The 27,315-nt window shown below is 40.3% G+C and overlaps 1 protein-coding gene across 13 annotated transcripts in view; it reads right to left on the bottom strand.

Annotated features, from left to right (window-relative positions):
- The window catches only part of erg (ETS transcription factor ERG), a 278,454-nt gene that overhangs the window by 70,213 nt on the left and 180,926 nt on the right, over window positions 1-27,315 (bottom strand). For all 13 annotated transcript variants that reach the window (XM_073044969.1, XM_073044963.1, XM_073044965.1 and 10 more), the window contains one exon: window positions 12,371-12,588. In XM_073044969.1, coding sequence (XP_072901070.1) covers window positions 12,371-12,588 — 218 coding nt within the window. The remainder of the gene's footprint in view (window positions 1-12,370; window positions 12,589-27,315) is intronic.

The raw sequence follows: 27,315 nt of genomic DNA, 5'->3' as shown, positions 1-27,315 counted from the left end.
TTCATATTTTCATAATTATCTTTGAAAATTTTCAAATTAAAGAGCTTTACCATCAGAAATTATTGTTTTGGGCCTTCATTTTAAATATCTTCCTAAGGATTTTGTGAATCAAATACTGATGACTGAATGCAAAATGAATTTGCCTCAGATTCAATGCTTCCTGCAAACTCTATTGCCTAATCTAATCTTTAAACTTATTATCAATGTAGACTTATTCTCTTCCTCACAGTTGGTCTGCTTTCTTCTGTTATATCTATGAACCAAAAGATAAACTATGTGACACCAGCCATGGACTACATATATTTGTCTCATTTCCTCATACACATGGCAGCCATTACTTCTTGAAGTTACTAAACAAAGCTGCAAATGTTATAAATTTGGAACAAAACTAGAAAATACAGAGAATATTCAACAGGTCAGGCAGCATTTGTGGAGGAAAATACCCCACCAGAATTAAATAGGTGTTTCTCTAGACTAGGACAAGCCCAGTACATATGAATAAGAGAACCCCCACCCCCTTTACACTTGTCACAAACAAGACTAATGTCAGGATAAAACCATGATAATTTAATTTTAGACATCCTAATTTTAGAGTCCTATATACAACCTTAAACTGTATAAGGCAGTGGCGAGCACATAAAGAGGTTGAGTTAACTGACTTAAGAATTGAATCCCAAACTGCATCAGATAAAGAAATATTTAAATCATGCTCCCAAGCAGTTCTAATTTTATCAAAGGGGGAACGCCTCAAGGTCACTAACTTACCATGAATAGAAGATATTAAGCCTTTACCCAATGGATTAATACAAAGAAACAGGTCCACAATGTTTTTCTCGGGTATCTCAGGAAAATTTGCTATTAAAGGGTTAATGAAATGTCTGATTTGAAGGTATCTACAGAAATGAGTATTAGGTAGGTTAAACTTTACAGATAGTTGTTGAAAAGTTGCAAAATGATTATCTATGAAAAGATCTTCAAAGTGCCTAATGCCCTTTCTATACCAATCATGAAACGTTGTCTTTCATAGAAGGTAGGAAAAGATGGTTGTGTAAAGTAGGACTAGAGAGAGAGAAACCATGAAGGCCATTATATTTTCTGAACGGAGCCCATATTCTCAGAGTATGTCTAATAAGAGGATTAACAATTGGTCTAGGCAAGTGACAAAGAAGTGCAGATCCAAAAAGTGCAGAAATAGAGAGATCCTTACTAGAGTTCAATTCCATTGCCACGCATTTGGGCAGTCAGACTGATTATGAAAGAAGGACCAAAAAGTAAGACAATGAATATTGGCTGCCCAGTAATATAACCGGAAGTTAGGCAAGGCCATACCGCCTTCCTTTTCGGATTTTTGAAGGTGAGTTTTATTAAGTCTAGAACCTTTGCCCTTCCATAGATAAGACGAGATGATAGAATCTAACGAATCAAAAAAAGCTTTAGAAATAAAAATTAGTATAGACTGAAATAAGTATAAAAATTTTGGAAGGATATACATTTTAATAACATTAATTTGACCTGCCAGAGACAAGGACAAGGGTGACCACTGGGCTTGTCCTGGTCTAGAGAAATTCTGGAGAGAAGTTTTTTTTAATCTTTATCCCATATTCTTAATTGTCACTTAGAACCTAACCCTCTGATTGCTCTTTTTGGCACCTTGGGTGAGGCAGACATGCATCTGAGTCCGACTAAACGCCGGACATCATCTTTTGCCTCGACGGTTAGTTCTTCTCAGGTGGAGAGTTGTTGCCCCACCCACTCATGCTCCAATGGCTTAGTGATATTATGTCCTGTTTAGGCCTTGAAAAGATTCATTATTCATTTCTCAATTCGGACATAAAGTTTCATAAGGTGTGCGGACCTTTTCTTGAATACTTTCATAACTCCTCTTTAGATTAAGTTTATTCTTTTTTTCTGTACCATAATCCCTTACTTTCAGCTTTTTTTTTGTAAGTTTTACGTTTTTTAATGGGAATTACATTATAGTTTTGGTAGGAGGCATTATATATTTTTAATATATATTTACAGCTCTGTGGGGTCAAATGCTCCAATTAATTCTTCTTTTCCATATTGTAATGGTTGGCCTGGAGTTTTGTAGTCGGAGGGCGGGGAAGATACTAACTTTATTTGATTTTATTTTGGGTGCTTTTTCCTTATTGTTATGAATTATATATTAGACACATTTGTTTTGCACTGTATTAATCTCCATTTTGTTGATGTTTTTGTACTTGTAGAAACATAAAAAATTAATTAAAAAAGAATTAAATAAATGAAAAGCAATTATGTTCCAAATTGCAGAGGGGTGGAAGGGTGGAGACCACAGGGGAAAGTCTCTGATAAGAAGGGCACCATGATGGTAGAGCTGTGCCACATAGCTCCAGCATCTTTGCTTTGCTCCTTGCTTGCTTCTGTGTTGGCATAATCCCTATTAGTGTGCTGGTTTCTATCAGGTGTTTCAGTTTCCTTCCATATCCCAAAGGCCTGCAGGTCAATCACTTAACAACAGCAATTTGCCTTTGATGTGGATGGATTGCCGATGAATCAAAGTTGAGTTGATGAGCTTGTGAGAAAGGATATGCCGCAGTAAAATAAGTTTTAGAAGATTGCATAAATTCAGCATGTCATCTAAATCTTTGGCAAATTTCTATAGATGCACGGCAGAAAACTGGTTGCATCATGGTCTGGTATTGAAACACCAATGCCCAGGAATAGAAATATCTACAAACAGTAGATCTACAGTGGATACTGCCTAGTCTATCACAGGAACAGCTCTCTCCACCATTGAGCACATCTATAAGGAGCACTGTCACAAGAAGGCAGCATAAATCATCAAGGACCCTTACTACATAGAAACATAGAAAACCTACAGCTCAGTACAGGCCCTTCAGCCCACAAAATTGTGGCGAACATGTCCCTATCTTAGAAATTACTAGGGCTTACCCATAGCCCTCTATTTTTCTAAGCTCCATGTACCTATCCAAAAAGTCTCTTAAAAGACCCTATCATATCTGCCTCCACCACTGTTGCCACAGCCCATTCCACTACTCACCACTCCGAGTAAAAAACTTACCCCTGACATCTCCTCTGCACCTACTCGCCAGCACCTTAAACCGGTGTCCTCTTGTGGCAACCATTTCAGCCCTGGGAAAAAGCCTCTGACTATCCACATGATCAACACCTCTCATCATCTTATACACCTCTATCAGGTCACCTCTCATCCTCCATCACTCCAAGGAGAAAAGGCAGAGTTCACTCAACCTGCTTTCAAAAGGCATGCTTTCAAATCTAGGCAGCATCTTTGTAAATCTCCTCTGCACCTTTTCTATGGTTTCCACATCCTTCCTGTAGTGAGGCAACCAGAACTGAGCACAGTACTCCAAGTGGGGTCTGACCAGGGTCCTATATAACTGCAACATTACCTCTCGGCTCCTAAATTCAATTCCACGATTAATAAAGGCCAATACACCATATGCCTTCTTAACCACAGAGTCAACCTGCGCAGCTGCTTTGAGCATCCTATGGACACGGACCCCAAGATCCCTCTGATCCTCCACATTGCCAAGAGTCTTACCATTAATACTATATTCTGCCATTGTACTTGACCTACCATAATGAACCACTTCACACATATCTGGGTTGAACTCCATTTGCCACTTCTCAGTCCAGTTCAGACAATTCTCTTTTCTCACTGCTACCATCAGGCAGGAGGTATAGGAGCCCTATGTCCTATACCACCAGGTTCAGGAACAGTTATTTCCCTATCAGGCTCCTGAACCAGTGTGAGAAATTCACTCACCTCATTGCTGAGCTGACTCTACCAGCTATAGATGCACTTTCAAGGATTCTACAACTCATGTTTCAGTATAATTTATTCACTTTTCTTATTATTTGCATAATTTGTCTTATTTGTTTATTAGTCTTTGTTTATGTATAGTTTTTCATAACTTCTTTATATTCCTGTGAATGTCTGCATGAATATAAATCTCAGGGTTGTATATGGAGACTTTGGTAATAAATTTACTTTGACTCTGACAGTCAGCATAGATTCAATGGAATGAATGGCCTCTTTCTATGTCATGACAATTAAGTTTGTCCAGGCAACAGAACTTTTCGTGTTGAAAGTCAGAGAGTGAGACCAAGGAACAAAAGAACAAGTTGAAACTGAAAGATAAAGTTGGAGAGAGACAGTGAGAAACAAATATTGATGTTGCTTGGTTCAAAGGTTACAAATCTCCTTCAGTACCTCATGCAAGCAGCACTTCGTCTATTCACATGTCAATGCTGAATACCAGGCAACAGATGTTCAATGAGTTAACTGAAGTCCGCAAATGAGCGTTTCTGGACGGAAATCTCTGGATGATCATCTGTAGGAAGGCTGAATGACATCTTTCCTTCCCAGCTCAGGAATACTAAAACCATTTCATTTGCCTTTACTATTATAATTAAACTGTTTTTAATTCCAATTTCAATGTGAATGTTATTCATGTCATCCATAAATTATTATCTACCTTCTTATGCCCATCCTCTGCCTCGGAGTGGCAAAATACAGATAGCCGCGCATGGACTCTTGGGAACCGAAGAATTTTGCAACAATACTCCACCCTGTGAATTGTTGATGGGTTGATAAAGGGACCAAAAGAGAAGTAGAGGATTGAATACTCAACTATTCAATATAACCCCACAGAAAGCACTAGCCTTGTGGGTTCAGTTGAAACACCCAGGCCTGAGACACAGGCAAGGTCATTTGATTCCAAACTATTGGTTTATTCATCATTACAGAATGTCTCTCTAGTGTTTCCCATTCCCTCCATTCTCCCTTCCCCTTTTCCCAACATGATTCCCTTCTCCCTGCCCCCTTCCTATTCTCAGTTCCCAACAGAGACCCATATCAGATCAGGTTTATCATCACTCTCATATGTCATTAAATTTGTTTTATTTTGGCTGCAGCAGTACAGTGCCACACATAAAATTATCACAGTACTGTGCAAAGGTCTTGGGCTCCCTAGGTGCTTAAAGACTTTTGTGTTGAACTGTACATCACTCTTGAAACACATTGCACTATTACACAATCTGATATGATTATGAGGGGATGTCAGAGGTAAGGCTTTTGCACAGAGAATGGTAAGTGCATGGGACACACTGTTGGGGTGCTAATAGACGCAGATACATTAGGGACATTTAAGAAACTCTTAGATAGGCACATGGATGACAGAAAAATCGAGGGTCATGCAGGACAGAAGGGTGAGATTGACTTGGAGCAGGCTAAAAATCACACAGCATTATAAGCCAATGAGCCTGTACTGTGCTGTACCGTTCTAGGTTCAATGTTCCATTAATTGTAAGGGATTGCTTGGAGTAACAATGTACAAATGAAGCCTGTATCTAAAGTTTTCAAGGATTTACCAGGTGAGCAGAAGAACCAATTCTGGGTGTTCTCAAAGCCCTCTTGGAAAGTTGATTGATCAGTTTTTGACCAATCAAAATGGAGAAGGAGTATGATTAATGGGCCTTTGACCAATCAAAAAGGAGAAGGAGTATGTGAGACAGTTTTGGGAACCACAAGTTGATCCATTAGGTGTACAGAGACCAACATTAAAAGCAGACGAGGCATGCTGTCTCCCACCTTTTTGCCAATTAATCATCTCCTGCCCCACCAGTGACAAAACTGATGGATCACATATCAGTCAAGACAGCACCCACAAAACTGCAATGGTTTTCAGTCATTCTCAATCCTGCTGTCAAATGAAGAAGGCTCATTTTAATTCAGAAAAAAAAAAGAAAGCAGTACTGAAAGGGGCATTTCCTATCTGATTAAACACAAGAGATTCTGCAGATGCTGGAAATCCAGATTAACACATACAAAATGTTGGAGTAAATCAGCAGGTCAGGCAACATCTACAAGGAGGAATAAACATTCAGTGTTTGAATCCGAGACCCTTCATCAGGTATGGAAAGGAAGGCAGATGGTGGGGAGAGGAAGGAAGGTGATGGGTGAAGCCAGCTAATAGGTTAGAAGAGTGGAACAAGGGAAAAAGGAAAGGAAGAGGGATACAAGAGGGAGGTGATGGGAAGGTAATGAGAAGGAAGATGTAAGAGGGGAGCCAAAATGGGAAATGGAAAAAGAGAGAAAGGGGAGGGGGAGAAATAACCACAAGTTAGAGAAACCAATGTCCTATCGGACTAGTCATTAAACAAAAGTCCCTTCACTTGTCCAAGATTTTGTTGTTTTGTTTTAATGGTAAAAAGAACTTCAAGTGCTGGTCAACACATTAGCAGGTATTTCTCTAAAGTGGAAATACAGAAATTAAGAATTACGGGAAAGATTACTGGGCTTCATTGAACCATTTTAATCAAGTCAAAATTCCCAGTAAAGGCTGGTAGCTGGAGTTTAAAGTTTTTTTTTTCTGAATCACTCGTAAAATGAAGGAAAGATTGACTTGCATTTAAATAGTACCTTGAACAACTCCAAAGAATTACAACCAACAAAAAGCTTTTGAAGTATAGATACCATTGTTAGCTCGAGCTGTTGAAAACAAAAACTGCAGAATTACAATCCAAGAAGTTAATATATATAATTCAAACCCACTGCATTCCACACATGGTATTTCCATGATCCCAACAGGACTGAAGCCATAATATCCCACAGGGAATTCTCACTTGAATAGTTGGTGCAACTCTGTCAAGCTCAACTCACACATTACCTTTATTAAAGCCGTTCAGACTATTTATATGGAATCACAGGGGATCAATGTAACTGTCAGAATGTTTTAAGATTATTTTTTTCTAAGATTATCCATATTTTATTCCTATTCAAGCGTTCCACACATGCTGCTCTAGTCGGTAAAATTACATTTTTTCCCTGTATTCTCTTCAGCACAAGAGGCAGAGCAGATTTTCTAATGGCACTTTTCCCAGAATAAAAAACTAAGCCACTGCTACAAAAATGTATGTATATGTGTTTTTCACATTGCAACAGTATCTTCTCACCATCTACATAATCAGCAGAAAGCCCTTTGAACCATTCTGGAATCGTTAATTGCACTATATAAGCACAATTCTTCTTTCTTACTGAAGAAATTGACCTGATATTTTGAAACTGAATATACTGTAATTGAAAAACATCAATAATTTTTAATTAAGAGGCATTGAAACAGACCTTTCGGCCCAATGAGTTCACATATTGATACCAATCCTATATTCACTGGTATTTTACATGTATGATCATGGCCCATCCACTTCACAGTTTGATGTTTTGTTCATTCAGAGATGCTATTCTGCACACCACTGTTGTAACACATTTCAGTCACTATCGCCTTCCTGTCAGCTTAAAAGTGGCCATTCTCCTCTGACCACTCTCATTTATGTCCACAGAACTGCTGCTTGCTGGATGTTTTCTTTTGGTTTTTGCACCATTCTCTGTAAAATCCCAGGAGATCAGCAGTTTCTTGAGATCCTTAAACCACCCTGTCTGGCACCAACAATCAATCCATGGTCAAAACCACTTAGATCATATTTCTGATGTTTGGTCTGAACAACAACTGAACCTCTTCACCATGCCACATAATTAGCTGATTAAATATTTGGATTAACAAGCAGGTCTACATAATAAAGTGGCCACTGAGTGTATTTTTATTCACCCTACCTTCCCATTAATTAACCCCAGATTCTACCACACTTGCGTACTAGGAGCAATTTACAGTGCCAACTAATCTGCATGTCTTTGGGGTATGGAGAAAATCAGAGGACCCACAAAACCTTAGGCTGCGACAAGGGGAAGATGTCAACTCCACGTAGTCAGCACCCAAGGTCAGGATCAAACCTGAGCCACTGGCGGTGTGAGGGAGCAACTTTACTAGCTGGAACACTCAACCTCATCTCAATTTAGCAACAGTTACTTGTACATTATGTTTCTAGGATTGCTTTTATATTTGTATTGTGTTTTTATTGTGTGTTTTATGCTTATTGTGTTTTTGTATATGCCGCATTGGAGCTAGAGTAACAAATGTTCTGTCCTCCTTTCACCTGTCTACTGAAGAATGACAATAAACAACCTTCAATCTAGAATCTTGAAGAGCACTAGTCTTACTCCATTCATAATATGGTTACTTTGTTCAAAAAAATTGGTCTCTTTTCCTTTCTTCAGCCCATCAGCCACTGTGCCATTGAGCAACGAATGTCCATTGATCAGTAGGATAGAGCCTATTGGACCAGGTATTGTAACAAACACGAAGTGACAGCCAGAAGCCTAAGAGGATGGAGAACAAGAAGTATCTACACCCAGCCAAGTGTCATCTGCAAAATTCCAAACAGGTGTGCAGTGCTGGACTATTGATATCCAAAGCTTTAATTGCACCCAGTGACTAGGCATCAATAGACCTCTTGAGCGTGTTCCATTGTTTGATCAAGTGTTTATTCATTCTCCAGGTGCAGACAGTCCAGTGTATATTGTGCTTCCCCGAGTCACCTTGAACTGAGTGGCTTGCCAGGTCAATTAAGAATCATCCACAGAACCTCAATCTGGAGTCACACGTCAAAGTCCACGGTTCATCTTTATTTGCCATATACATTTACATGCATTAGGAATTTGCTGAGTTGTGGTGGTGTGACATGCAACCAAAAAATACAACATTCAACAATAACACGAGGGATTCTGCAGATGCTGGAAATCCAGGGTACACACAGAAAATGCTGGAGGAACTCAGCAGGTCAGGAGGCATCTATGGAAATGAATCAACAGTTGATACTTCGGGCCAAGACCCTTCATCTAGACTGGAAAGGGAAGGGAAAGAAGACAGACTAAGAAGGTGGGTGTTTTGGGGGGATGGGGGAGGAAGGAGTATAAGCTGGTAACTGATAGGTGAACTCAGGCAGGGGGAAGGAAGGTGATAGACGAGATGCTGGGAAGTGATAGGTGAAAACGTAAACTGCTGAAGAAGAAGTGATCTGATAAGAGAGAGGAGAAAGAGCAGATGGAGGTGCACCGAGGGGAGGAGATAGGCAGGTGAGGAGAAGAGGTAAGAGGCCAGAGTAGGAAATAGAAGAGAAGAAAAATGGGAGGGAAAAAAATTACTGCAAGTTAGAGAAACGGATGTTGCTTCCATCCGGTTGGAGGCTACCCAGACAGAATATGAGGTGTTGCTCCTCCAACCTGAGAATGGACTCATCACGACAGTGAAGAAGGCCATGGACCAGTATGTCAGAATAGGAATGGGGATTGGAATTAAAATAGTTTGCCACCAGGAAATCCCACTTGTTGTGGACAGAGGGAAGATGCTCAACAACATTCAACGATTATAAGAATAAAGAACTATATAAACAATAAACTTAGAGGTTAAAATACAGATATGGAATAAAATGTGCAGAAATACAAAAATACCTGTATGTATATAGGTAAAATATAGTATTAAGAGGGCAACTTTTTTCTCTGACAGAACTGATAAAGGACAAGTGACACAACAGATTTGTATATTTGTCTACACACAGATATATACATTGCCCCATTGTATATCCTTGCCTTTCTCCTCTCTCCCCTTCAATACTTGAATAGAGCAATTTATGTTATAATAACATTTTTTTTTACCATTTTTCAACAGCTAGGCCAACTCATCATCTCCTGGAGACCCAAGCAGATAGCAAAGCAGGAAGAACAGACTGGAATGCTGATGAGGATAGAGAAGAAAAAAAAATTCACAGAAGGAATAGTTTCAGTTTCCTATTGAAATGAGAGGAGAAAGCAAAACAGTTGAGTTGGTTTTAGAATGAGGCCAGAGAAACATGAGAGTAATTAGCATTGCCTGACCAAGGATGGACACAGAGCAAATCTGATTCAGAAACTTCATCTATCAATAATCCCCATCATACAGATATTCCTTTGTACTGTGAACATATTTTATTTCTCTCTTTAATGATGGATTTTTAAAACTATTATTGATTCTGTTTCTCCTCCCCTTTCAGGCAGTGCATTTTGAAGTACAATAACTCTTTAAACAAATCCTTAGCACCTCTTAACTACTTTTCTATACATCTTAAATCTTACAATATGGTCAAAGATCCTCCTGCTTCAATTTCCCTGATCCCACAGTCAAATTCCCTTTAGTTTCGAGCAGGAAAAATAAGATTTATCCTTAACACAATTGATTACCTTAGGTTGTAACTTCACCATACTTTTGAAATGTATACATATCTTCACAAATTTTTAGGTTTTTCATAGGAATCATTGAAGTTGTCTTCCTTTTGTATTTACAGTTCTCTCATTTATTACTAAATGTTACATATTCTTCATTTGGTTTTTCTTTCCTTTCAATGGTTTCTTAAGATGATTCACCTGTGGTCCTCAGCACACATTCAATTACCAGCTAGATTTTCTTTCCAATTCAGTCAAATAGCAACACCTATTTCTGCTGTACTTAATTTTGAGAGCCTGTTGAATACTTCTTTTCACTCAGAACGGGTGGACCTCAAGGTAACTGAATGATTTCAAGCGGTGATCCACTGTAAGTGCACAGCGATAGGCTTGCTGGCATTTCTCACAGAAACCAGTCACAATGCGTTAAACATGCAACCATGCACAAAGAAATCATTCAATACAGCCCAGCAGGATGCCAACTTTTGAATGGGGTGCCTGCAGAACACAAGGTCTTTATTATGATATCAACTGACAGAACTCTAATAAAACTGTATTTAGAAAAATAGTCTGTGAAACTACACTGGTTTCCGTACCATGAGGTTGTGTTCAGTTGTTTGCCTGCCATCTTACGTTTTACTAAAAGAATGATAAATTAGAGCTTCAGTTACTTAGTTCCATTGTAAATAAGAATATTTTGTAACTATGTGTAGTTCATAGGCTGGTACTACTTTGAAATGAGCCATGCATCAGTGAATCAGTGTTGTGCAAATAAGCGCATGTCTATTAGTGGGGGGATCTGCCTGGCAAGTTGACTGTTCCCCCTGGAATTTCCAACTTTCAGCCATTTAACTTCAGTAAGTCTCCGGATTCTGTACTAAACTTCACCTGGACGCTAACAGCACAGCCAATTCTTCCTGGAATTCCCGAACATTATGTTATGGATCTAGCTTTCTCATCCTATACAATCAGGCTTGGCAATAGCATGTGAGGCCCCATTCATATCAGTGGAAATTCTCAGCTTGCTGATTGTGAAGCAAAGGGAAATATTTCAATTATCTTGTTTCAATAAATGTTTTAAATTATTTCTGAGTGTTTTTCTGTATTTCTGACTACCTTTCTATATTTTTTAAAAATGTGTTATTCTTTCCAACTGTACTTGTTTTTAAAAAGTCCCTGGGTAACAGAGACATTTACCAACCATTAAACCCTTGAGTGTTTTGGCAGATGATGCCCTGCCTCAACTTTTGTCTACCGTCTGGAACTGTTAATACTATTTGGGGCAGAGCTTCTGTGCTATGATGTGAATAAAGTCAGTGGTCACAATCATTATATGGTTCTTATAGTATTTGAGTTTTTAATAGTCGAGACAAATATTATAATCATTGTTATAGTGTTTGAAGTTTTATAACTGTAAGTATCTGCCCACAAATTCTTGGCTATTTGATAGCACTAAATACACTATGGAGTCAAGTCAGCGCATTGTGCTCTGCGGCTGAAATTTATTCCATTCTGTAGCATACTTTCCAATATGTTCTGGATCACTGCAAGGCTGTACAAAATTTTAAACTTTGCTCATTGAGTATTTCACAACTTCTGGAAATTCACAATAGTTGGGAACACACAAGGCTACAAGTTACATCACAGCAACATTGGATAAATAGTGCTTGCTCTGATGCCTTCTGTATGTTTGTAAAATTTTGGAACTGTCACAACTATATTAATCTGCAATGAATTAAGAAATGTCAATAAATTTTCTCAAATTTTGACCCACCCTTTCAGAAAACCTTACTGAGATCCGAGGAAAATATTTTTAACATGGGTACCCATCCAAGTCATGAATAGTTTGGCTACGAACCTAGATGGTTTAGAATAATACACCACTCAATGACTCTATTTGATATAAAATATAATAACTTCAAAAACAATGGGGGACTGTTCAGAAATAAACTTTTCACTGAGGAAAAGAGACTTAACTAGAGAGCTTGAATGGTTATCTTACTGCAGTAAAATTATACAAAATATTAAATGCTTATTACCCAATGGAAGATTTCCATTTCAGTCACCTAGGATCAGTCCTAAGAACTCCAAACCAGCATAATCTTACTTAAAACTTACAAGTTAGAAAAGACCTTCATTGCATCAGTCATAGTCGCAATAAAATTCAGATCAGAGTGAAAGAGAAACAACAAAACCACAAATTCTGAACTGGCGCATGATATCAAAGCTGAGGCAACAAACATAGATCATTACCTGGATCCATTGACCTGGTTAGGATTGTACTCCATCTTGATGTTCACTCTGGCTGGTGGCTGTGATAACCACTCCTGCTGAGGAACCCGTGGGCTAATTTTCGAAGTCTGTCCATAATCACTTGACGAGGAAGCTGTCATTTCCGTCTTGGCTAGGTGTGGTGTAGTGTAGGTACACTCAAATAAGGACTGATCTTCACTGACTACTGATAATGCTTCCTACAGTGAAGAAAGATATACAGGTCACGTCTGAGATTCTTCTTCAGAAATACGGTCTGCAACTAAACGATTAAGGCATTATGTTTCAGTTTTGTTTACTGAGTGCTACAAAAATTACCATTTAGGTGGACAGACTTTTTCGATAATTTCTTCATGAAAACACATTTATAAAGTGAGAAAATATCAGAATATCAATGAATCAGTCTTTTTCTTATAATTCAATATTACAAAATTCAAATAAACTGGCATTTAATTCTATAAAAAAAAGTAGAAACTTAATTCTGTTTCAGACAGCGTTTAATTTAACTCACTGAGGATTTTTTAAAATTAAAAATAGCCCGATTCAAAGAACAATGAATTGCATTTCTGTGTTTCTCAACACATAGGAAGAGGTATTCAGCCTAATGAGCTATCAGAGCAATTCTATGACTCTCATTCCCTCAGTTATTTCTGAGTAAACTGGTCTCTGTTACACACATGAGCTCCCCTCAGCTCTCCTTCTAACAACTTACAGTACTTAAGCCAATTAACCTACAACAACATATCTTTGAAATCTAGTAGGAAAGCAGAGTGACAAGAGAAAACCAATGCAAGTATAAATGTGAAAATAAAATAAAAATTAATAATAAAAATAAATGTGAATATAAAAGACAAAACATGTTAGTGACAAGAAAGGTTGAGTAAGTAGCTTTTGAGATGACATTTGAAAATGTCAACTGAGCCTGCATCCCTTATAGTTTTAGGTATGGAATTGCTAAGTTTAGGAGCCTAGTTCAAAAAAGCTGACCTGCCAGTTATCATTTGAGGGAGATTAGTTAACTTTAAGAGACTAGCAGAAGAAGAACGGAGAGCTTAAACAGGATTGTAAAGTGAAAGTGATTCTGTGATGTACTCCCATCCCAAACGATTAAGAGCTTTAAAAACAAGTAAGAGAACTTTAAAATCAATTCTAAATGATACAGGAAGCCAAGGGGTGTGATATGTTCCATCATCCTGGTGTTAGTTAAAAATCCAGCAGTGGCGTTCGAAATGAGTTGAAGTTTGTCAATATACACACAAAATGCTGGTGGAACACAGCAGGCCAGGCAACATCTATAAGGAGAAGCACTGTCGACTTTTTGGGCCGAGACCCTTTGTCAGGACTAACTGAAAGGAAAGATAGTAAGGGATTTGAAAGTAGTGGGGGGAGGGGGAAATGTGAAATGTTAGGAGAAGACCGGAGAGGGTGGGATGAAGCTAAGAGCTGGAAAGGTGATTGGTGAAAGTGATACAGAGCTGGAGAAGGGAAAGGATCATGGAACGGGTGGCCTCAGGAGAAAGAAAGGAGGGGGGGGGGGAAGCACCAGAGGGAGATGGAGAACAGGCAAACAACTAACTATGTCAGGGATGGGGTAAGGAGGGGCATTAACTGAAGTTAGAGAAGTTAATGTTCATGCCATCAGGTTGGAGGCTACCCAGCTGGTATATAAGGTGTTGTTCTTCCAACCTGAGTTTGGATTCATTTTGACAGTAGAGGAGGCCATGGATAGACATATCAGAATGGGAATGGGACGTGGAATTAAAATGTGTGGCCATTGGGAGATCCTGCTTTCTCTGGCAGACCGAGCGTAGGTGTTCAGCGAAACGGTCTCCCAGTCTGCGTCGGGTCTCACCAATATATAAAAGGCCATACCGGGAGCACCGGACGCAGTATACCACACCAGCCGACTCACAGGTGTAGTGTCGCCTCACCTGGAAGGACTGTCTGGGGCCCTGAATGGTGGTGAGGGAGGAAGTGTAAGGGCAGGTGTAGCACTTGTTCCGCTTACAAGGATAAGTGCCAGGAGTAGGTTGTTTTGGAAGGCCAGTAAAAAGTGCATTGCAGTAATCTAGTCTATTCAATTTAAAGGTGTGAATTAATTTTTCAGCATCATTACTTGACAGACGTGGGCATGCCTTTGCAGTATCCCTCATGTGTAGAAATGCTGCTCTGGTCGCTTTCTTTATGTGGGATTTAAAACTGAAATCTGAATCAAGGAGAACGCTTGGGCTATTTACTTCTGATTTTACAAGGGGAGACAAGTTCCCAAGTTTATCAAGAAGTTTATCTTATTTAGCTGTGGGACCAACCAGAAGTATTTCAGTTTTATCTTCATTTATTTTTAGGAAATTGTTGTTCATCCATTTGTTTATGGCAACCTTACCAGAAGTCAGAGAAGATAAGGTGTTATCATCATCAGGCTCAACTAAGTTATACAAATTATGTGTTATCTGCATAACTGTGGAAATCAAGTTTATGCTGTCTAAGGGGAGCATGTATAAGAAGAAGAGTAAGGGACCATGAGAGCTTCCCTGAGCAACACCAGGAGATACAGCATAGCTCTTAGACAATTGATCTCCAAGGCAGACAAAAAATTTTCTCTCTAAGATATCTTCTTCTTCAGCTGTCCATCGCTTTTCAATGATGACTGAAGCCTGGGCAAGGTTGTATGGAAGACCGGCAATTGCCCATGCTGCAAGCCTCCCCTCTCCACGCCACCTATGTTGTCCAAGGGAAGGGCATTAGGACCCATACAGTTTGGCACTGGTGTCGTCGCAGAGCAATGTGTGGTTAAGCACCTTGCTCAAGGACACAACACGCTGCCTCAACTGAGGCTCAAACTAGCGACCTTCAGATCACTAGACCAACGCCACGCACCACGTTGTTCTCTAAGATATATGAACAAAACCAATTAAGGGCACACCATAAAGACCAACCCAGTTCTCGAGGAGATCTGGGAGAATGTTTGTGGTCAATTGTGTCGAAGGCAGCACATAGATCTAGAAGACTTGGAACAGAGACTCTGTTGGCATCAATACTGAGCCAAAGGTCACTGACAATTTTGATAAGGACTCTCTCTGTGCTGTAGTTTGCTCTAAAACCGGACTGAAACTTTTATGGAATATTATTCTCATTCAGAAAGTCATTGTGTTGGTTGAAAGTAACTTTCTCAACAATCTTGCCCAGGAAGGGAAGATTTGATATAGGCCTGTAGTAACTCACTATCAAGGTTTGGCTTTTTAACTAGGGGTTTTGACAGCTGGAGTTTTGAAGGCATCCAGAAAAACTGCACTTTCAAGGGATGTGTTAATAATTTTTCTAACAGAATTGAAAACACCATTAAAAGGGTCATTAAAAAGTGTGGTAAGGACAAGGTCAAGACAATGAGATAGCAGTTTATTCATTATAACAATCTTATCGAGTTCTGAATCAGAAATACTTGGAAATTGTGACAAGGTTGCCATCATGTTAAGAGGTTGACTGTAGAGGTTACTAGTATCTGTAGCTATACTCTCCCTAATAGAGTCATTTTGTTGATAGAAAATATTGCAAATTCCTAACAATTTGTGGAAGATGCTTGACTGAGGAGATTATCGGTTGGGGCAGGGATCAACAGTTAGTTTATTGTGGAGAACAATATTCTCGAGTCAATGATATTCTCTGTAATAATATTGGAAAAATGAGCTCTTTTTGAAGACAATGTACAGTATCTGCTAGGAGGACGATTAGTGGGGAGGGACAAGTGGACAAGGAAATCACAGAGGCAGTGATCTCTGTGGAAAGCAGGGGGCAGTGGGGAGGTAAAATGTGTTTAGTGGTAAGATCTCATTGAAGGTGGTGGAAGTTGCAAAGAATGATGTGTTGGTTGCAGAGGCTCATGGGGAGGTAGGTGAAGACAAGAGGAACTCTATCTCTGTTGAGGTGCTGGGAAATTCAGGTAAACATCGATGTCCAGGAAATGGATGAGATGTGGGCGAAAGTGGCATCATGGTGGAAGAAGGGATACCCCTTTCTTTGAAAAGGGAGGACATCTCTGATGTTCTGGAAAGGAAAGCCATATCCTGAGAACAGATGTGGTGGAGATGAAGGAACTGAGAAATAGGAATAGTATTTTTACAGGAGAGAGGGTGGAAAGATGTATAGTCAAGACACCCATGGGAATTGGTAAGTTTATAAAAAATGTCTGTAGACAGTCTAGAGACAGATATCAAGAAACAGAAGGAGGTGTCAGAAATGGACTACGTGAATTTAAGGGCAGGGTGAAAGTTGGAGACAAAACTGATAAAATTGAGAAGATCAGCATGGGTGCATGAAGCAGCACCAATACAGTCATCATTGTTGTGCGGGATGAGTTGGGGAGCATTGCCAAGGAAGGCTTGGAACATGGACTGTTCTACATAGCCAACGAAAAGGCAGGCATAGCTTGTGCTCATGTGGGTGCCCATGTCAAACCCTTGTAGTAAGTGGGGGGAGCCAAAGGAGAAATTGTGGGTGAGTACCAGTTCTGCCAGAAGAAAGATGGTGGCTGAGGGGAACTAGTCGGATCTTTAATTTAGAAAGAAGTGGAGTGCTTTAAGGCCTTCTGGATGAGGGATATAAGTGCATAGGGACTGGCAGTCATGGCCAGGGAATTGAAGGATTGTGGAGGAGATGGAGAGCCTGTAAAGTGTCACAGATGTAGGTGGAAAAGGACTGGATGAAGCAGAATAGAAAGGAGTCAAGTTATGCAGACATGAATTCAGTGGGTAAGAGTAGGCAGGGACAATGGGCCAACCTGTACAGTCAGGTTTGTGAATCTTGGGTAGGAGGTAGAAACGAGCAGAGCAGGGAAAATGGACTATCTGTTTAGTGGCAGTGGATGGGACTTCTCCAGATTTGATGAAGTTTGTGATGGTGTCAGAGACAATTTTCTGATGGTTCTGAGTGGGGTCTTTTTCAAGGAGTAAGAGGTGGTGTTTGCCAGTTACTGCTTGACCTCAACAGCAAGGTAGATGTCAATCTGCCACACTACAACAGAACTCCCTTTGACTGCAGGTTTGATGGAAAGGTTGGGATTGGTGTGGAGAGAGTGGAGGACACTGTGTTTAGAGAGAGTAAGGTTCAAGTAGGAGAGAGGAGTGCTGAAATTGAGCTGGTTGATATCTTGTCAGCGAGTGGAGATGAAAAGATCCAGAGCAGGATGTCCAAAAAGCGGAAAAGGGTAGGAGACAAGAGAAGAGGCTACGTGGTGTGGGGAATTTTTACCAAAGAACTAGGCTTGGAGACGGAGACAAAAGATGAGGAGCTCAGTGTCATTGGGGGGCATGGACTCACTGAGGTGTCGGCGAAGGGGGACAAACGTAAAGTCCTTGCGGAGGACAGCATGCTCCACCTCAGAGAGGGGAAGGTTGGAAGCAATGGTGAAGATATGACAGAGATGAAAAGCTGGGGTCAGTGGGGGGGGGGGGGGAGAAGAGTTGGGGGCGTATGAGGAGGGAGGGTTGGTGTGTCCAGAGAAGGTAGGGTGGGAGGACGATGGAGACTTTGAGGAGTCAAGGGGTGACAGGGAACCCTGGGAGATCCAGGGTTGGAGAGTGGTGGTGGTGGAAGGGGAGCCCAGGGGTTCAGCCGCATCAAGGAAGTTCTTGGCCTGCAGGTGGTTGTGGCTGATGTCTGAGCTGGGACTGGAGTGAGATGCCACATAATTCATAGTCGGAAGGCACCCAGAGTCATTGGACCCAGTGCTGGCAGCACTGGTATCCGCTGTCCGGAGCTAAACTCTTCTTGATTTGCAATTACAGTGTATCCTTCTTCCACAATGACCATCAATGCCATGGCCAAAAACCAATGTGACCCTTGATCTTTGGTCCATCCATAAAATTGATATGCCACCACAAAAAACTGTAAACATTCAGCTTACAAGTCCTAAACCTATAAACACAAAAAAAAAGTCTGCAGATGCTGGAAATCCAAAGCAACTCACACAAAATGCTGGAGGAATTCAGCAGGTCAGGGAGCTTCTATGGAAATAAACAGATAGCCAATGTTTCGGGCTAAGACCCCACTTCAGGTCTGAGAAGGAAGGGGAAGTACTGTACCAGATTAAAAAGATTGGGGATGGGGAAGGAGAAGAGCTAGAAGGTGAAAGGTGAAGCCTGGTGGGTGGAAAAGGTCAAGGGCTGGAGAAGAAGGAATCTGAACAGAGAGGAGAATGGACCATTGGAGAAAGGGAAGGAGGAGGGGAACCAGGGGTAAATCATAGTAGTGGTAAGTCAAATGAAATTTGCATGCTATTTCCATACTTCCATCATGTAGGTTATTCAGTACCAATGCCCAGATTTGGTGAAAACACACTAGGTGGGGCAGAATTTTACTTTTTGTGACAGGCATGCATAAAAGTGTATCTACTACAGCAAATACAATCGTGTCAATACAGCCAGCAGCAGATACTAGTAACTAGAGTTTTAATTATTTTCCTTATATATCATAATCTGTAAATAACACAGTGCCTTTAGAAGTCACATAAGTAAATGTTAAGTTTAATAAATTAAGAATGAATTATGACACTTGATGTAGTACAGAAACATGCTGCAGTGGGTTATTCACCATACAGATCAGTTCAGAATCCAGCATTTTTACAACTTGTAAAACTACAAACATGAAACTACAGAAACAGTGTAATACTCATTAAGTGAAAATATTGGTCTTTTAATTAAAGGAGTTCACCATTTGGCAAACCATTGCTCCAGATGGTCAGGTCATACTATTCTAAGCTTAAAGAGAATGCAAGCTAACAGTCCAGCTCAGCATTATCACACTTGTCTCTTGGTGAGAAGATAAAAATTAAGCCCAGGCATTAAGAAGATAAACTGAGGTGGAACCCAAAACCCTCTTTTACTACATCAATAAGTTGTTTTACAAAGCAGATAGATTTAGAAGACATTTATATTATGACAGCAATAATTACATTTCAAAAAATATCTCCAGAACTCCAGACCAATCTCGGAATTATGTATCTTACATTATAATTGTGAGTCTTTTCTTTTTTAGAAATGCTAGTTTAAATCTGTCATAAAGGAATCTCCTACAGAAAAGATATCAATAAAATTGAAATAATGAAGAGATCTTTTCAAAGGATGTTGACTGGACTTGAGGATCTAATAGGGAAAGGTTGAATAGGTTAGGACTTTATTCCCTGTAGTATTGGAGAATGAGGGAAGATTTGATAGGGGTATGCAAAATTAATTATGAGGGGTATAGATGGGGTAAGTGCAAGCAGGCTTTTCCCACAGAGATTAGGTGAGATTAGAACTAGAGGGCATGGGTTAAGGGTGAAAGGTGACACGGGGGAACACGGGGAGGGGGGATGAATCTTCTTCACTCAGAAGGTGGTGGGAGTGCGGAAGGAGCTGCCAGTGTAGTTGAAATGGGTTCAGTTTCAAGATTTAAGAGAAATTTGGATAAGTACATGTATGGGAGAGGTATGGAACACTATGATCCAGGTACAGGCTGACGGGACTAGGCAGAATAATAGTTAGGCATATACTAGATGGGCTGAAGGGCCTGTTTCTGTGCTGTAGTGTTATATGACTCTATGCTTCTGAATCAATTATTCAGATATTGATTTAAAATACTGTTTTACTGCATTTTTTTGCCCTGAGCTGACTGTCTCCAAAACTGTATCAAGGTGACATAGGAACATAAATGATTCTCAATCAGATTTCTGAACAACTGAGGAGAAGTAGACAGAAAAACTGGTGAAATGTTTTATCGGCTAAGGCAGCAAAATACTAGAAACGCTACAGAGAAAAGCTCTTGTCAAAAGTAGCTAAGAAAACCATTATCTTTGTCATCAGGGAAGGAAAACAGCCAAAATAACTGCATGTGATTGATTTGTGATGACATCGAGCACAAGAATTCAATGGTGTTTATATGATACAAGGTTTTGTTTTAGAGCAAATTATCCCTCCACATCCTTATGTTGTGGAAACATGGGAAAAAGCGTTCCCAAAACATTATTTAATAGAATTTGAAACCAAATTGAAGTTGTTAACATGTGGTGAAGTAACTAAAAGAACGCAGCTCAACAACGTCTAAAATATCTAGCATCAGTTAACAGGTTTCACAGTGCAGAGTTGATGTCAGGAGGAACTGAAAGCAAATCATGTACATCTTGTACAGGAACAATCTACTGATACAATGTGTAGAACACATTGCGACACAGCTATTAAGGTTTGAAGAATATTGTGTTCATGAAATCTTGCAAATGCCATACTCTCACTCATTGTCAGTGCCTTCAAATTCAAAGTAAATTTATCAGCAAAGAACACCCATGTCACCATACACTGCCCTGAGAGTCGTTTTCTTGCAGGCATTCACAGTAGATACAAAGAAACTCAATAGAATCAATGGAAAAACTACAGATAAAGACCTACAAGCCACCGATGTGCGTAAGAGGACAAAGTGTGCAATTTCAAAAACAAAACTAATAGTAAATAAATAATACTGAGTTGTAGAGTTCTTGAAAGTGAGTGCATAGGTTGCGGAACACATCAGTGTTGAGATGAGTAAAGTTATCCATGCCAGTTCGGGATACCGATGGCTGAAGGGTGATAACTGCTCCTGAACCTTGAAACATGAACATTTTATAATCATAATTTTTTCTCGCAGCTAGCAGGCTGGAGTAGGAAATCCATTGTGGAACAAAGTTTACCATACTTAGTGGGCAACGTTTTGGTGAATACAATTCAAAAAGCCTGTTCTTTCCATTGACATTCCTACTAATAATAAGTCAGCATGATCCCCCGTGGTGAAGAGCCGAATGAATCGTACTGTTTTGTATAACCGCTCTTTCCAGAAATCAACTGGATAATATTGCTGAAAGATTCAGCTGTTTTTCCATTGCTAAGGTCCAATTTAGTCTAAAAACTTAGATGTTTTATAATTTTCCCATGAAAACGCAGCTGAAAATCATGCCATATAGCGATGGAAATTATTGTGGAATGAATTGTACCATACGGTCTGAGTATAAACCTGAGTATTAGGATACAGGTCATAACGACATGAACTTCAAAGTCAGGAATATAACATTAACAGATGTTCAAGTACTCCATCAGAGGTAAGGACTGAAAACTGAATCAGGCCAAATTAACAATGAGTCATTTTGAAGCAACTGCTTAAAGAACAGCACAGAATCAACTTTTTCAAAAACTATTATCTTGCCTAGTACATGTACATAGGTTCTGGTGAATCAACTAGACAGTCTCTATATGGACAGGTCACGTCAATGACAATTGCTTGATCTGCCATTTTTGCTTTCTTGATTCAGACGCTCTCAGCCAGAGCCAATAAAGGAAGCTATTTCATAAGCTTCGCTTACCTCAATTCAAAATTCTAAGTAAATTTATTATCAGAGTTCGTGTATGTCACCATGGGATTCATCTTCCTGCAAGCATTCACAACGAGACAAAGAAGTGCAACAGAACCATGAAAAACTGCACACAAAAACCAACAACCAATGTGCAAATAAAAAAATCAAAAATATGCAAATAGTACTGAGAACATGAGTTGTAGAGTCATTGAAAGATAGTCCATAGGTACTGGAATCAGTCCGGAGGTGAGTGAAGTCATCTATGCTGGTTCAGTAGCCTGATGGTTGAAGGGTAACAACTATTCCTGAAGTTGGTGGTGTGAGACCTAGGGCTTCTGCACCTCCAGCAGCAAGAAGGGAGCATGACCAGATGATGTAGGCTGCTTCATTGTGCTCGTGCACAGCTCGATGTACCGGCCTATATCATCACATTATTTGTTTCTTCATATCTCCAGCTCTCCTTCAGTATACTTGTCAAATATTTTAATTCCAATTCCCATTCCTGTTCTGACAAGTTGGTCCACGGTCGTCTCCTGTGCCAAGACGAGGCCACTCTCAGAGCGGAGGAGCAACACCTTGTATTCCGTCTGGGTGGGCTCCAACCTGATGGCATGCATATCAATTTCTCCTTCCAGTAAAAGAAATCCCACACCTTCCCCTCTTCTATTCCCCATTCTGGCCTCTTGCCTTTTCTCACCTGCCTTTCACCTCCCCCTGGCTCCCTCCTCCTTCCCGTTCTCATATGGTCTGTGCTCCTTGCCTATCAGATTCCTTCTGCTCCAGCCCTTTATGTTTCCTACACACCTGGCTTCACCCATCACCTTCTAGCTACCCTCCTTTCCCTCCCTCCAACTTTTTGTTGTGGCATTTTTTCTCTTCTGCCTGTACTACTGAGTTTCTCTAGCATTTTGTGTGTGTGAGCCAATTATTTTATTCTACCAATTTTCACTGCTGTCATTCGCCTTGTTTCTGCTTGAGAACATTGACCATATTTGTCTATAGCACATAGATGATTCTTCAAGGGCATTCACTCATTGTACAACTTTTGTACTCCTGGCTGCAGTAACTAATGTTGCACCAATTAACAACCTCTAAATAAATAAGTAATGATTGGTCTATGCCTTCCAAGCTGCCCTACACTTCGTATATTCATTCATTTTGAGGAATCATTATATCAGAGTATTTGCTAATCAAATGTAAGCAACATTTATAGTAATTTTCCCAGTCATAGTGGAAGTTAAGTCAGTTTCTCTTTCAACAGCTGCTGCTCATTTTATTGAATATTTCCAACATTTAGTATTTAATGAAAGGTAAAGTTTGAATGTTTAGTGTGACTGAACTCTGTGGGGCTTCCTTCCAAAGAAACAATTTCTGCCTTTTCAAACTGCAGGGATATGGATCCAGCATATTCCATTCAAAATTATAATTTATACTTACTACAGCTAATCTTACTTTCAAATAGACATTCGTCCAGTTCTTATTAGAGGGTGAATCAATATTGAATTAATTGTTATTTTCTTGAATTCTATCCACAAGTTATGTTAAGCACTCTTGGCAAGATGATTAACTCCTTAGCCTCTGGTTCAATAAATGCAGTGAGAAGCAATGAGATAATATCTATGCTTACATCCATAATTGCCAGCATTTTAAATGATTGGCATCAAGGTTTTTTTTCTAATCTTTCTCTCTCCTGTGAAATTAAGTTGCGATGCACTCACCAAAAAATCAGGTTCAACACTTTTCTCTTAATTTACCTCAACTGAACAATTACCGAAAGTCTGGTTCAGGTAGGAGAACAGAAGGACAGGCTGAGTAGCTCCAAGCATATCCAGAAATAAGCTGCTAGCAACATAGGACAAAACGCATGTTAAACAGGAGAAGTGGTATTTTATAGATAGTGATAACCGATTCAATAACCTGCAAAGCAGATTAACACTCTACATTTATTCCACAACTAATCAGAATCGGAATCACGTTTGTCATCAATGGTAAATGTCACAAAATGTGTTGTTTTGCAGCAGCAGTATAGTGCAATACATACAAAGTTTACTATACAATAAGAAACATAAAAAATAAATAAGTAGCTTAAACAGATAGTAAAATAGTGAGATTAAGTTTATGAGTATCATGGACCATTCAGAAATCTGATGGCAGAGGGGAAGAAGCTGGTCCTGAAACATTGAGTGCTTGTCTTTAGGATCCTGTAACTCTGGTGTTCCCAACATGGAGCCTACAGAACCCTCAGTTAATGGTAGGGGTCCATGGCATAAAAGCATTGGTAAACCTCTGCTGTAACTCCTTCTTGACGGTAGGAATGAGAATAGGGCATGTCCTTGATGGTGAGGGCCCGTAATGATGGATGCCGTCTTCTTGAGGGATCGCCTTTTGACTATGAACTCGATGGTGGGGAGGCTAGTGCCCATGATGTAAGCTGGCTGAGTTTACAACACCCTGATCCATCTCTGGTGCCTCCACACCAGGTGGTGATGCAACCAGTCAGAATGCTCTCCATGTATATCAGAAGAAATTTGCTAGAGTCTTTGGTGACATACCAAATCTTCTCAGACTCCTATAATATAAAGCTGCTGGCATGCCTTCTTCATAATTTGATGAATCAAGATGTATCATTAATGGGAGGAGAAAACAAGAAAAGATGGCCAAGACTAGTGAATGCTATGGAAAAGGTTCAAACACTTGCACCACATTCATTCAACAGTGCTGAGTGGATGACCTATTCTGGCAAACTTCCTCCAATACAGTTCTCTCCAAGCAAATGCAATAAGCATTTTAGAACACCAACCAGGTAAAATCACATCTGCAGCATTAAAGACTCACCCACCAGAATTAGCTGCATCTATAGCCAGGATATTCCAATGCAATTATGACACTGGGTTCTCCTGACTATGTTGAAAATTACCCAGGTATGCTCTGTACACAAAAGCAGGTCAAGTATAATACAGAAATCTACTGCCTAATCAGTGGGTTTTCTCCGGGTCCTCCAGTTTCCTCCCACAGTCCAAAGACATATTGGTTAGTAAATTAATTGGTCATAGTAAATTGTCCTGTGATTAGGCTGGGGTTAAATTGGGAGATGCTGGGCAGCACGGCTCCAAGGGCTGGAAGGGCCTCTTCTGCACTGTATCTCTATATAATGTTTTTAATGTTATGGAATGTGTCACTGACAAATCTTTCAAGCAGCATTTAGTCTCCAATACCATAGTAACCAGCGCCCACTTTTACTGTACCACTCTTCATATTTTGGTCTAATTGTGCCCAAAGTTCTGAGTTCTAGAGCCAGCGTGAGAGTGATTGTCTTAACATTGAGCTAACATCAAGAGATCCTGACATAGATCGAAGAGTGTCAAAGGGAAAGAGTGCTTGGACCCATACCTCACGCAATAGAAAAATAGCTGTGCTTTCTGTAGATCAATCATTTAGGCCCCAAGACTTCACAGCATAAGTCTCTAAGGGGAATGTATAAGCTTAACCATTTCCAGATACTTCATCAATGAAGAAGTGAAAGATGTTTGGTCTGGGACATTCCAAATGATGATGGCATAATGTTCAATTTCATTTGCGACTCCTTAGGAAATTTTGCAGTTCATCCCTGTTTGTGGCAAATCCACAAATGCAGAAGTCTTTCAGCATTTCACTCACTGAAGGCCCGAATCTGGAGTGTGTGGGGCATCCAGAGAGGTGTGCACTTCTGATGAAGGGGCTTACCGTGTCCATTCTAGGGCAGCTCACACATTTTCGCTCCCCACCAGACACTCAGCTCTCATCTGTTGCTCCAAGTAGCTGTTTGCATGTGACAGTAGACACACCCTGGCACACTGCTTCAACAGGTGGGCTAAACCAGGTAAGGATAGCCAGAGGGCCTGGTGAGACACGAGACATACCTGTCGTAGCATGTGAACTCAGCTCCAGTGGACTGGGTGGACAGTAAGATCCAGTGGCCAGGAAGGTGGTTTTGCAATGCTTTATGGAGAGCAAAGGGCATGACAAGGCAGAGAAGTCATGTTCAACCACTGCAACCAAGGAAGTTATACTGACACCAATGAACCCGGACCTCCAAGGTTGCAAGAGTGGAACTGCCCCAGTGCAATGGCTTTTCCACTTTAAAAACTCTCCCAACGCACACAAGATGCTGGTGGGACACAGCAGGCCAGGCAGCATCTATAAGGAGAAGCACTGTCGACGTGCGGAGTCCTGACGAAGGGTCTCGGCCCAAAACGTCGACAGTGCTTCTCCTTGTAGATGCTGCCTGGCCTGCTGCGTTCCACCAGCATTTTGTGTGTGTTGCTTGAATTTCCAGCATCTGCAGATTTCCTCGTGTTCGCTTTACAAACTCTCCCGCACAGTTTTCCTGTCATCATCAGATACCATGGACAACCACCACAGACCTGAATCAACAGTAGGAAACACTAAAAACTGAAAGAACCAGAGTAAGAGCTCATCCACCAGCAACTAACTCACGTGCATTCAGCAATTGTATAAAATGACCATTCCAAAGACCACCTCTAAAGGACAAAATTTCTTCTCATCATTGTTCTGAAAGACTGACCCCTTCTTTTGAAACTGTGGCAAACCCCCACCACCAGCTCCACCCCCCCCCCCCAATTGCCAAAGGAAACATTATCACTACATCCATCCTGTATGGTCATTAAATACTTTCTGTATTTCAATGAGATCACCTCTCATTCATCTAACCTCAAGAGACTTTCTGCAGTTCAACACATGGAAGATGTTGGAGAGCATTTCAGAACAGCAGTGGGAAAAGCAGAAAATGGAAACACTTAATAGACCAGGCAGCATCTGGAGAAAGAGAAACAGTCAGTGTTTCAAGACAAAAAGCCATCATCCAAACTGAAATATCCCTGTATCTTTATCCGTGGATGCTGCCTGACTTGTTGGGTAATTCTAGCAATTTCTATTGGTTTTTTTTCAGGTTTCCAGCATCTGCAGATGTTTTAAATATATATATTTCTAATATTGCAACATGGTATCAAAATGACACAGCACGTCCTGATCTGCGTTTTCAGTGATCATCAATACATTCTACAGTTACTTAACTGCCAGGCATCCCTGCAAAAGACTATAAGCCTACATGTTTACATCGAAGATGTGTTTTTATCAAAGAATTTCATTTGCACAAGCGTGGCAGACTATAAAATCTAAATTTATTCTTACTGCTTGGGAAACAGACATTGTTCTTGTCCTGACGTGTGCTGGTGAGGGAGTCTTAGACCATAGGATACAACTTCAGAATAGAGAGATGTGCACTTAGAATGGAGAAGAGGAGGAATCTGTGGAATTCTTTGCCACAGGTGGCTGCGGAGGCAAAGTCATTGGGTACATTTAAGCCAGAGGTTGATAGGTTCTTGATTAGTCAGGGCATGAAGGGATATGAGGAGAAAGCAGGAGACTGGGGCTAAGAGGGAAGATGGATCAGCCGTGCTGAAATCGCAGTGCAGACTCAATGGGCCCAATGGCCTAATTCTGCTCCTATATGTTATGATCTTATGGCAGTATTGGAATCCAAGTGTGAAGGAAAGACAGACTCCAATGTAGAGACAGC

This window comes from Hemitrygon akajei, chromosome 5 (genome assembly GCF_048418815.1).
Source record: "Hemitrygon akajei chromosome 5, sHemAka1.3, whole genome shotgun sequence".
NCBI lineage: Eukaryota > Metazoa > Chordata > Chondrichthyes > Myliobatiformes > Dasyatidae > Hemitrygon > Hemitrygon akajei.
This window is presented reverse-complemented; position numbering and strand designations above follow the sequence as displayed.